The sequence below is a fragment of the Cyprinodon tularosa genome, unplaced genomic scaffold (assembly GCF_016077235.1).
Source record: "Cyprinodon tularosa strain WSP-4 unplaced genomic scaffold, ASM1607723v1 ctg260, whole genome shotgun sequence".
Taxonomy (NCBI): domain Eukaryota; kingdom Metazoa; phylum Chordata; class Actinopteri; order Cyprinodontiformes; family Cyprinodontidae; genus Cyprinodon; species Cyprinodon tularosa.
The window spans coordinates 492,755-505,697 of record NW_024038962.1 but is presented as its reverse complement, the minus strand read 5'-3'; the positions used below and the strand labels follow the sequence as shown (position 1 = coordinate 505,697).

At 38.4% G+C, this 12,943-nt stretch overlaps 2 protein-coding genes across 2 annotated transcripts in view; one reads left to right on the top strand and one right to left on the bottom strand.

Annotated features, from left to right (window-relative positions):
• Positions 1 to 1,311: 1,311 nt before the first annotated feature.
• Positions 1,312 to 7,243, bottom strand: uba5 (ubiquitin-like modifier activating enzyme 5). Its single transcript, XM_038288978.1, has 12 exons — positions 6,921 to 7,243; positions 6,733 to 6,778; positions 3,554 to 3,643; positions 3,326 to 3,435; positions 3,146 to 3,232; positions 2,981 to 3,065; positions 2,795 to 2,899; positions 2,580 to 2,707; positions 2,332 to 2,467; positions 2,032 to 2,110; positions 1,841 to 1,947; positions 1,312 to 1,712 (listed from the first exon to the last, which is right to left on the bottom strand). Exons 1-12 carry the CDS (start codon positions 7,163 to 7,165, stop codon positions 1,635 to 1,637), a joined length of 1,296 nt encoding a protein of 431 aa, XP_038144906.1. The 5' UTR covers positions 7,166 to 7,243; the 3' UTR covers positions 1,312 to 1,634.
• The window catches only part of acad11 (acyl-CoA dehydrogenase family, member 11), a 41,235-nt gene continuing 35,377 nt past the window's right edge, over positions 7,086 to 12,943 (top strand). The window contains exons 1-4 of the mRNA XM_038288977.1: positions 7,086 to 7,295; positions 8,931 to 9,045; positions 9,144 to 9,240; positions 9,840 to 9,965. Coding sequence (XP_038144905.1) covers positions 7,274 to 7,295; positions 8,931 to 9,045; positions 9,144 to 9,240; positions 9,840 to 9,965 — 360 coding nt within the window. The 5' untranslated portion in view covers positions 7,086 to 7,273. The remainder of the gene's footprint in view (positions 7,296 to 8,930; positions 9,046 to 9,143; positions 9,241 to 9,839; positions 9,966 to 12,943) is intronic.

Genomic DNA, 12,943 nt, shown 5'->3' with positions numbered 1-12,943 from the left:
TTGTAATTTATGTATGTTATTTACCTAATCTTGCTTGAGTACATTTAAAATGGAACATGAAAAGGACAAAGTTTTAAACAAATCTCTAGTGAGTTTATATTTTTTCCCCTAATAATGGTGTCACCTTTTGTACCAAATAAACACACAAACTGGTAGATTTAATGAAAACTTAGAAAAGATTAGATTCCTAACAAAAACATGTGTTCCACTTGAATGTCTCAACTGTAACTGTATAATTTACGGTAATAGTTTTTATTGTATCAAAATTATACAATGTTTTCTTTTTATACATTCATGTGAAGTTGGTTTCAATGTCTACATATCCCTGTTTTAAATGCCAGGTTTGAAGTAAGAAGAGTAAAATTATCATTTTATCAATTTTCTTACCTTTAATTTGACTTCACTTCTCTTTTGATCAACCATCTTTCTATCTTTAAATTTCCTTAAATAATTGCAATGACCATTAGTCCATGCAGACATAGAGAATAAAAGGTTTAACACAGACAGAAATATTTAAGATGGTAATCCTAAAAGGACAGTTGGAACTTCCTTTAGTTTAACTACATTTACCTTTTATTGATTGTACAAGATGACTGAAGGCTGAACGTGAAACAGAAATTAGTGTTACTTCTCCATATAACTATAGAGAATTAGTTTTATTAAAGCTACAGTGTGTAATAATTACAGGGATATACAGTCAGAAATGTAATATATTATACATAACTGTTATTTTATCATCATCTACGAGCTCAGCCTCTTAACCTTAATATTTGCGTTGCCTTAGAATTCGTTATTTATAATTACATAGGAGCGGGTCTCGCAGCCATGGAGGCAGACATCTTTGCGCTACGGCAGCGCAGAGCCAACAAACTAGCGATTGCGAGATCGCCAAAATGTCACAACGATGTAGAAAAAATAACTGGTATATTTATTATCTTAAGTCTACATCAAATCTATACCCTACACAGACTAATAAAATACTATCTGTAAAATTATCTATGTAAACAAACCTCATCACTTGAGAAGGTAGGTGATGCGGACATCGTGGAAGACATTTTGTCCCGTTAAGCTCGCCGTACTGTTGGGGGGGAGAAGCGGTGGGGGGGAGACGTTCATGTTGCTGCAGTCTGACCGCTAGATGTCGCTAAAAGTTACACACTGTAGCTTTAAATGTGGAAAAAGTACAAAAAATATATACATCAGATTAATCTGATATTTCAACCTTGGTGTGTACAACTTTTTATATCCACTGTGTTCATGTTGTAAATCTGCCCTGGAGAATAAATCATGCAACATTTTAAGAAGATCATATAGAATCTAATAAATATTTTTATTGAGACAGTGTTCAGAAATGTTATGGCGGAAGGTCACATGGCAGAGAAATGGAAACAGTCAAAATAAAACTTAATAAACAGATTAAGGAATATTTTTTTACAAACAATTTTGTACTTTAAGATATTTCGTGAGAATTTGATGTCATTCCAGTTATTAATTTGTGTCTGCAGCCAGTTTCATGCATGATCTGTTTAGTTCTTTAGTTTATTCTAGAGTTCTGTTTGGTGGGGAATGTAAAATAAAAATATGAATACAAAGACGAAAAAATGTCCTGCAGAAAAGCATCTTCGGTTCGTTGTCTACAACTTTCTCATTTGAGCCATTAAATCCTCCAAGCTCACTTCACTCTCCTCCACCGTCTCTCCGCTGCCCGTTTCCTGGTAAAGAAACAGGGTATAATTGTCAAGATGGAAACATGCAGCAACTGTTTATTGTTCAAACCATTAAAGAAGTTAACCCAACAAACTAGTTCCTTTAAATCTGTGGCTAATTGAAGGAAACTAACCTCAGCTGGGATGGTGTATGCCACAGTGATGCCCTCTGGCAGGTCAGGCACAGCCCCCGTTGCCGCCTGTAACTCGGCATCCGTCACTTCAGAAACCAGTTCAATACCTGCGGAGTAGTGTTTATATTTGTTATTAGAGAAGAAGAAATCAAGGAAGTAAAGTCGATGCAACAAATAGAACCTCCGCTCACCCCATTCATTGTCTTCATGCACGATCTCTCCCTCCTCCTCCTGCACCACTTCCACCTTGGGCCGCTCTGCTTCTTTCTTCTGAACACAAAATACCACACAGATCAAAACTAGGTTTCCCCAACTGATGCAGCAACTACAAAATGCATTCATTCTCCTGCCATTTTCCACCTTTTGTTAGCTTACAACCTAAGCTATTAATCAACTGAAATGATAATCAAATTCCAGTTCACACTTACATTCTATTTTGTTTTCTGCTATTGCATAAAAATTCCCCCCAAAACAGAGGAAAAACTGCTAACCTTATACTCCTGCTGTTGCCGCCGACAGTGGCGGTCATTACACTGAGGGTTGGCCTTCATGGCCATCATGGGGAAAAAGTCCTGCATGGCGTTGTATCCGAGATAATAGCTGACCGTCCCAAATTTCAACAGATACCTGAAGAACAAAACCCGTGAATCTCCTAAAATCTTGAGAGTTTAAGTACATAAATCTAACTTTGTCATGGCTTCATTCACGCCAGCCAGAGGGGTTGACGACGACGACGTACTTGAGGACGTTTTGCACCAGAAGGCCTGCAACCACACCCATTGTAGTTGGCAGGCTGGCAGCACACACTCCCTCCCTCTTTAGGGTTTTCTCATCGATGTTGGCAGCTACCACCAGAGGAGGGGCGCACTAAGGAACAGACAGAATACAGTCTGTACATAGGGTTGGTAAAAAGAACGATATCAGGGAGGGAAAAAAAAAAGTTTGTCAACGTACGGCAAAGCAGGCCGTCTCCCCAGGAATAATGAGCTGGATGTGTCCCGATACGGCGTTTTCACTCACACCAGATTCCATCCAGATCTGGCCCAGTTCGTTACAGGCCTGCAACATCAAAAACTGAAATATTACAACCTAGAGAGAGCAGCCTGATGGGCTGCTTTCTGCTCACAGTGAGGCACTGACTGTATTAATGGCCATTCTGGCTTCAAAGTTATCCACACAGCTCAGAATCAAATCCACTGGTTTTCCTTCTTCCAACCCTCCATGGCTGAAAAAACAAACAAACAGCAGAATTATGTTAACAAAAATGTCTTCATAGACACAAAGCTGGGAAGCTGGGATGCCAACCTGATGCGATCCATGAAATGTGTGAAATTGGCCAGTGTTGTAATGTTGTAGTTATGAGTCTCAAAAGCCACGTCTGGATTGATGTTTCTGTTTGGAAAACAATGAAACAAATAAAGATAAATAGAACGGGGGTTAGGATCTTTATGGTGTTCTTCTGCTGACAACAACTTCTGCTGTTACCTGAGGGTGTGTTCTGCTGCTTCCACCTTACTGAGGCCTGCCTGGTGAGGCTGGAAGAACAGTCTGTTCATGTTGGCTAGCTCTACTTTATCGTAATCAAACAGCAGCAGCTGTAAAACCGAAGGAGGGGAGAACTGGTGAGACTGTACAAGGACACCGAACACATGGGAGGAAAATGGGAAAGAATTTGTCACAAAAAAAAGGTAAAAACAAGGAGGTTTCTATTACCTTACCGATGCCGCATCTAGTGAGCATTTCAGCAGTCACGCTGCCGACGCCTCCAACACCAACTACAGCGACGGAAAATGTCCGGATTTTCTGTCAACAGAATCCAAAATAGTTATTAATCCAAAACTTGTTATATGAGGCTTTGGTAGGATTTCCATTCTTTTTTAAATCCACTACAAACATAACAAGCCCTTAGTACCCGTATGTTCTATAAATAATGAAACAACAGAATAGCACTGCTTTTTTATTTACTGACAAGATGAAGCAAATCCACTGCAAAATCTATAAGTTAGATCTGCCCAATCTGGACTCAGCTGAGCGAAAACACAGCTTGTCAGTTTTATTCAAACAGATAACTACTAAGTACGACAAATAGTTTTCTTTGAGGGAAAAAAATATATATATATTAAGAAAATGTTAAAGGACCATGTAAAAAACACACTAAAAAGTTATTCTGAACCCATCCAAAAAAAAGTAAATATAAAGGATGACAATCGGAAAAGTATAAAAAAAAATTTTTTTTATCCTTTTAGATAATTGAATAACTTTTCTTCTTCCCATTTAAGATCAATCTTTGTTTGTACATGACTGCTCAGTGAAGCTTTATGATTTGTCATAAAACAGTATTAAACAAACACAAGCATAAAGACCAGGTAACACACCAGACATCCCTATGAAGTAGGGCTGGGTAAAAAAATCGATTTAATCAATTTTGAATTGATTCCTGTACATTTTTGCAAAATCAGTGTCTAGGGAATGAGGTTGATTAGTTTTATAGTGACGCACATGACGTTCACATTTTAAATTAAATGAGCAGCCAGACAGCTGCAAATATAGCCAATAGGTTGACTGAAGACATTAACAAATGGGGGCTGACCAGAAAACACCCTGTAGTTGTTACAGACAACGCTGCAAATATGGTTTGTGCAGTGGAGATAATGCAGCTCATGTCTGCTGTGTCCCCGCTGTGTCACGTCTGCACACTCGAGTGAGGCAAGTTTGCACTTATGAGACAGCTTTGTTCACACCTCAAGTTTAAACTGTCTGATTTACAAGTTTGCACCTTGTGTTTAATGTGACAGGAAAAAAATAAAATACATAAACATTTTGAAACACAGTTGAACAACTTTCATTATTGTAAAAATGGATCAAATCGAAATTAATCGATTTAGAACTGTATGAATCAAAATTGAATCGATTCAGGACTTTGAGGAAAGACATCATTCCCTTAGCAAAGCATAGTTGGGGTAGTATCATGCTGTGGGGATACCTTTCTTTAACAGGGACAGAGAAGCTATCTCAGGATAAATGCAACTAAACTATTGAATTAAGATCAAAACATATTGACCTATTTAAAAATGGCCCAGGCAAGTCCAGATCCATACTGATGGAGAATCAGTGCTTCAGACTCTACCAAATCTGAACTATCATTTCAGATGAGTCACAATATGCATGTTAATGCAGGTTTACAGGTGCTGGTCATAAAATTAGAATATCATGAAAAAGTAGATTGATTTCAGTAATTCCATTTAAAAAGTGAAACTTGTATATTATATTCATACATTACATACAAACTCATATATTTCAGATGTTTATTTTTGTTTAATTTTGATGATTACAAATGACAACAAATGAAAATCTCAAATTCATCATATCAGAAAATTAGAATATTGTGAAAAGGTTCAAAATTGATGGCCCCTGGTGCCACACTCTAATCAGCTAATTAACTCAAACCACCTGCAAAAGCCTTTAAATGGTCTTTCAGTCTAGTTCTATAGGCTACACAATCATGGGGAAGACTGCTGACTTGACAGTTGTCCAAAAGACGACCATCGACACCTTGCACAAGGAGGGCAAGACACAAAAGGTCATCGCTAAAGAGGCTGGCTGTTCACAGAGCTCAGTGTCCAAGCACATTAATAGAGAGGCGAAGGGAAGGAAAAGATGTGGTCGAAAAAAGTGTACAAGCAAGAGAGATAACCGCACCCTGGAGAGGATTGTGAAACAAAACCCCTTCAAAAATGTGGGGGAGATTCACAAAGAGTGGACTGCAGCTGGAGTGAGTGCTTCAAGAACCACCACACACAGACGTATGAAAGACATGGGTTTCTGCTGTCACATTCCTTGTGTCAAGCCACTCTTGAACCACAGACAGCGTCAGAAGCGTCTTGCCTGGGCTAAAGAGAAACAGGACTGGACTGCTGGTGAGTGGTCCAAAGTCATGTTCTCTGATGAAAGTAAATTTTGCATTTCCTTTGGAAATCAAGGTCCCAGAGTCTGGAGGAAAAGAAGAGAGGCACTTCATCCACGTTGCTTGAAGTCCAGTGTAAAGTTTCCACAGTCAGTGATGGTTTGGGGTGCCATGTCATCTGCTGGTGTTGGTCCATTGTGTTTTCTGAGGTCCAGGGTCAACGCAGCCACATACCAGGAAGTTTTAGAGCACTTCATGCTTCCTGCAGCTGACCAACTTTTTGGAGATGCAGATTTCATTTTCCAACAGGACTTGGCACCTGCACACAGTGCCAAAGCTACCAGTACCTGGTTGAAGGACCATGGTATCCCTGTTCTTAATTGGCCAGCAAACTCTCCTGACCTTAACCCCATAGAAAATCTATGGGGTATTGTGAAGAAGAAGATGCAATACACCAGACCCAACAATTCAGAAGAGCTAAAAGCCACTATTAGAGCAACCTGGGCTATCATAACACCTGAGCAGTGCCACAGACTGATCGACTCCATGCCACGCCGCATTGCTGCAGTAATACAGGCCAAAGGAGGCCCAACTAAATACTGAGTGCTGTACATGCTCATACTTTTCATGTTCATACTTTTCAGTTGGCCAACATTTCTATAAATCCTTTGTTTTTATTGGTCTTCAGTAATATTCTAATTTTCTGATATGATGAATTTGAGATTTTCATTTGTTGTCATTTGTAATCATCAAAATTAAACAAAATAAACATCTGAAATATATGAGTTTGTATGTAATGTATGAATATAATATACAAGTTTCACTTTTTAAATGGAATTACTGAAATCAATCTACTTTTTCATGATATTCTAATTTTATGACCAGCACCTGTACTTCTCAACATCAGCTCTCCCTCATTGTTCTCAGTTTAAATATCGATAGCAGTAACAAAAGAAAAAAGAAAAAGTTCTTTCAGTAAAAGCCCTACCTCATAATCATCCACGATGCCCATTCTTTTTAAAGCCATAAGGCGGCTGGAAGACAGCAGAGATTGGGATGTGGTTAAGAAATGCAGCACAGCGATAATCAGAGGCGATGAGTCACTAGGCGACACCTCTGGTTTAACAAATAATACTAAACTATAATAAACTAGTAATATAATACCAGAAAAGGTACCTGTATGGGTTGGAATCCACTACCTCGGCGCTCATTTGATCAATCTTGGGTCTATTGTGAGCATCCTCCGCAGCAGACTGCCTCTGCTTACACTTGATCAGTTCATTTTCCAGCTCTCTCACCCTCAGCTTCAGCTCCTCCACCGTCGCCATTGATTCGATTAAATCCCGTTTAAAGATGCCGCTGCAAAGGAAACAAACGAGCCCAAACAGACGGAGAATAAACAAGCTCAAAACAATCAGCATGGGATAGAAAAAGTACACGTCTTCCTTTCTGAAGTCAGCTGTCAGGGTGTGTGCGACCGCAAACTGTGTCCGTGTAGAAACCTAATACGTGGACCTTCTAGCGTTCCTATGTTACTGGGAGTTTTGGATGGTAAGTATCATTTAAATATTTCTTACACAGCTGAGTGTATAAGTTAGAAAAGTACAAGCTATATTTGTAAACTTTAGATCTTACCGTGTTGCCCACGGTAAAAAGTTTATGACCTTGAAGTTTGTGTCAGATTTGGAGCGTCCGCGTCACTAAATCGAGCTCCTATAGCTTTTGTCTAAAATATCCTACTCGGAAATGTATGAAATCATGTACACATTAACGCGTTTATCTTAATTGTTTGATTGTATTCAATTGTAATAATTTGTTTGGATTTCGATCGCTCTGAATACTTCCAATGATTAAAAAAAAACTGTAATCCGTACTTCTAAAATATATATGTTAAAATATTTATTCATATTAATTTATTTTTAATTATTGATTTTAGTCCCATTCAGACCAGTCAAACCAAGGTTGAAATTGTTGGCTTTCCAAATATACAAAAAAAGCAAAACATAGATGTTAATTCCAATTTTATGCAGTTTATTTATATAGCGCCAAGTCACAACCCATGTCATCTCAAGGCACTTTACAGCTAACCAGATCATACAGTCAAATTGATTTAAAGTTTTCTATCTAAGGAAAACCAGTTGATTGCATCTACTCATTGACTCAAATGCAATCCCTCACACTAAGCATGCTTGTAGCGACAGTGGAGCGGAAAAACTTCCATTTAACAGGAAGAAACCTCCAGCAGAACCAGGCTCAGTGTGAGCGGCCATCTGCCGAGACTGACTGGGGTTCAAGGACACAGAAGCAGAGACATAAAAGGCAACTTACAACCAGATCCACAGGCCTCCCCATCCAGGAAACAGACCGGCAGAGGAGGTTCGAGCCAGCTTCCACATCAGAGGATGAAGAGAGCACATCCTACCAGTTGCAATCAGAGAAACAGGACTACACTGAAAAACAGGCCAAGCTTGAAAATCTATAAACAAAGGTGCTGATGGCAGCATCACAGCTGATATTTCTCTCTAAGATGGTGTCACAGGAACAGATGAGCCGAAGCTACTTACAGAAAAAGCAGAGGGCATAGCATTAGAGATTGAACCAACAAATACTGCAGAATGGGAAAATAGAGATAGAATGTAGCAGAATGATGAAGAAGGGGTCCCTTTGTCCCCCAGCAGTCTAAGCCTATAGCAGCATAACTATAGAGATAGAACTGGATAACCTTAATCTAAGCCTACTCTTAAAAATAGACAGGGTGTCTGCCTCACGGACTAAAACTGGTAGTTGGTTTCACAGGAGAGGAGCCTGATAACTAAACGATCTGCCTCCCATTCTACTTTTAGAAATCCAAGGAACCAATGGGAGGAGGATTATTTTAAATTATATTACAATAATTAACTTCTACATAAATTCCAATGCCCACATTATTATTTTACTCGATAACTGTATGTTTAAACATTCAATGTGTGGTAGAGAAAGGTTTGATTTTGTCCAGATTTGACTACTCTACAGGTTTATACCTTTAGTAAAAAAAAAGCTAGTCAAAGGTCCATGTTCCTGTACTGTGAAATAGCCCTTAATACAAGACACTGCGAATAAGAAGCTTACTTCAGTGCAGCGCCACTCCTGCTCAGAGTTTAGCTCTGCGGTGTTGATGATTAACCTGAAATATCTCAATCATGGAAGAGCAAACAACACCGGTGCGAGCACAACACAAGTTTAATGTTGGCAGCCTTCAGAGATACCTGAGTGGGACGTCTCTGGTGTCAAATAACGACCCCCTGACCGTAAGACAGTACAGGTAAACTAAATCGCCAGAGCAGACTGGCTTCCTTGGTTTATTTTGTCCAAAGCTCTTCTTGTAACGCAGCGAACGACATCCTGCTGTTATCTCTGCAGTGCTGGCCAGTCTAACCCAACCTTCTTGATCCAGGCAACTTCAAGTTATGTTCTCAGGAAGAAGCCCACCGGGGAGCTGCTTCCCGGGGCTCACAAGGTGAGCTTCCAGCCACGCGCGCTAAATGACGCTACTTTGAAATTCTATTAAAACTGAAAAAATATATAAATAAAAACACAGCTGGGTGAAATTCTCTATTTTATCCAGAAGGGGGCAGCAATAGAAGTCTTTTTGAGCCATAGATCACTAGAAGATAACTAATTCAGCTGTTTAATATTATTATTCAGTTAATGACTTGTGTGTTGTGTAATTCTATGCACAAGTTTATAGACTTTATATTAAAAGTGTTTTTTTTTTGTTTTTGTTTTTTAAAATATCTGATTGTCATTGAGTGATTTTTAGAAGAAAATTGTCTTGCAAAGGTTTGAAAAAATTAGTTAATTGTTTTGATTCATTGTTATGTTTTTGGAGGTCTTTTCCAAGCCATGGAGAGATTTAGCCAATTGGTTGACAGCCATCAGTTTACTGGCAGAGATTGTAGCATCAATTAGTGGTTTCTGGCAGATCTTTATCTAAAGTGTCATGAGCCAAGACGCACCGAGGGAATAGCCCAAATGTGGCCTGAGAGATCAATCCTGCATGCTATGCTCACAGTTTATGCATTTAGTGGAGCTCATGTGTGATCTGATAACCTGCAGGTGGATAGAGAGTACCGAGTGCAGAGGGCCCTTTTCTCTGCTGGTTTCCCTGTCCCTCAGCCCCTATTGTACTGCACAGACGTGGAAGTAATAGGAACAGAGTTCTACCTTATGGAACATATGAAGGTAAGAGTTTACTGCACAAAAAATTACCATAACCTCTTTATTTGTAAAACACTTTAGGATAAATAATGGTTCACAAAGTGCTGAACAGACTAAAACATACAGGAAAGAGTCGGATCAGAAGCTTAAAATGATTCCGGTAAAACACATTTGAGATAAAATAAAAGCTTACCTCTCAGGAAGTCTCAGATACCTTTGCAAATAAGTATTTAAAGAATAATTAAAGTCCCTTTAAAAAGTATTTCTGCCTGAAATTCAACATTTTGTCATTTTTTAACAATACTTTACTGAAAATTAATGGAGTTTTACATGTCAAACCAACACAAAGTAGTGCACAGTTGTGAAATGGAAGTAAAGTTGCACTTGATTAAAAAAACAAACATTTAATGATGATGATGACAATCTGAAAGGTGTGGCAGGCACTTGTATTCATCAGTCCTTTTTCCAATTTTCCTCCCATGCGACCTGAAATATCCTGCCTCACTCTGTCACTAACTGCCATGGTAGGCAGAATGGCTTTACTAACAGAGGTAGGTAGAGTAACCAAACATTGTATTCAATTTAAATAGCACTATTTGACATATTTTTACCCAAGTTAAATAAAAAAAGATGGACAATCAAGAAATGATGAAAGTAAGAGTAAAGAAGTATTCAACAAGAAGACTTATTTCTCATAAGAGCTGAGTAATGCATAAACAAGTGTAATTAGACAATAAAGCCTAAGTTACGAAATCTGGTATCTTATAGAGGACAAGAAACGATACTGTGACATAATTTAAAGGCCCACTGTGTAACTTTTGGTCACTAGGGAAGCTAGACCTGTAACTGCGCTTATTTTGCGTCTACTAAACATCTGTCATGGCCCCTGGTTTTTTGACCCCATGAACACACTGAGGAAACAGGTAGTTTATTAAAAAAAGCAGGACACGCAGAGTTTCTTTAGGGCGTCCTTCTTTCAACCTTTGCTAGCGAATAAACTCCTTTCCATGATCGACTCTTGTTTTTCCATTTAACGTTTTCTCTTTTTAGCCTCCTCAGAAGGTTTAAACTTTTTCCTTGCCTCAGCCATGACCAGTAGTCGAGCAGGCAGAAAAATAGTAGAGCAAAAGCCTGAGCTCCATCAGTATGTAAGAGCCTGTGGCAATAATGGGGTCTGAAATTGTCATTTTAGGTGCATTTCCACTGTGACACACATAACAATGGAAATCCAAAAATCACAATACATGATTTTCTAACTATTTATTTGTATGATACAGCTGCAAATAAGTATTTGAACACCTGTCTATCAGCTAGAATTCTGGCCCTCAAAGAACTGTTAGTCTGGCTTCTAAATAATCACCTCTACTCCATTTATTATCCTAAATTAGAAGCACCTTTTTTAGGTCTTAGCTGCATAACGACACCTGTCCACCCCATACAATCAATAAGAATCCAACTACTATCATGGCAAAGACCAAAGAGCTGTCCAAAGACATTCAAGAATAAATTGTAGACCTCCACAAGGCTGGAAAGGTCTATGGGGAAATTGCCATCAGCTTGGTGAAAGAAGGTCGACTGTTGGAGCAATCATTAGAAAAGACTGGGGTTCCATGCAAGATCTCACCTTGTGGGGCCTCAATGATCCTAAGAAAGGAGAGAAACCTACACAGGAGGAGCTGGTCAATGTCATGAAAAGAGCTGGGACCACTGTTTCCAAGGTTACTGTTGGTAATACACTATGATGTCATGGTGTGAAATCATGCATGGCCCGGAAGGCTCCCCTGATAACACCAGTACATGCCAAGGCATGACTTAAGTTTGCTAATGTCAAGTTGGATGATCCACAGGAGTCGTGAGAGAAGGTCATGTGGTCAGATGAGACCAAGATAGAACTTTTTGGTCATAATTTTACTAACTGTGTTTGGAGGAAAAAGAATGAGGAGTACCATCCCTAGAATACCATCCAAATCCATCCATTTTCCATCACGTTTTGTCCCACCTGGGGTCACGAGGGGTGCTGGTGCTGTCTACAGGCAAGAGGCACGATACACCCTGGACAGGTCGCCAGTCTATCGCAGGGTTACATTATACAAATAAATAGTTTTAAAAAATATATATTGTGATTTCTGGATTTTTTGTTTTGATTATGTCTCTCACAGTGTACATGCACCTATGATGACAATTTCAGACCCCTCCATGATTTCTAGGTGGGAGAACTTCAATTATTTATTTTCCTCGTTTTGTGTATATATATATATAATATATATATATATACATACATGTGTATATATATATATACATACATGTGTATATATATATACATGTGTGTATATATATACATGTGTATATATATATTTACATGTGTATATATATTTACATGTGTGTATATATATACATGTGTGTGTATATATATATACATGTGTGTGTATATATATATACATGTGTGTGTATATATATATATACATGTGTGTGTATATATATATACATGTGTGTGTATATATATATATATGTATGTGTATATATATATATATATATATATATGTGTATATAAATAATATGTTTGCAAAGGGATTCATAATTGATATGAAAACGGCAAACTTTGTGCTGGATCTGGTTCTAATCCTTAAGGTGTTCAATAAGGGATGGTCCGGATGCGATTCAGGTCAGTCAAGTTTCTACACACCAAACTGTATCCAGTTGCAGTCATGGAAGTTAATGGGAAACCCAACTCTGTTGACTTGATCGAGTGCCAAATATATCCAATGACAGGATAAACTTATTTTGTCCACTTGATCTTTAAAATGGGCTCAGTTAGCTCAGGAGAAACAAAAACAACCAAGCTTGTGTACAAATATGAAGTCTCACTTTAAAATAAATTGTATGTGTGTGTGCACTTTTTATTTTATAAAGTTACTCACTTAAAGTATAGAGATTGTCAGATACGGGTTATTTAAGGCCATTACAGACATGAGTTTAACCGATCCCCAATATGTGCTGCCAAT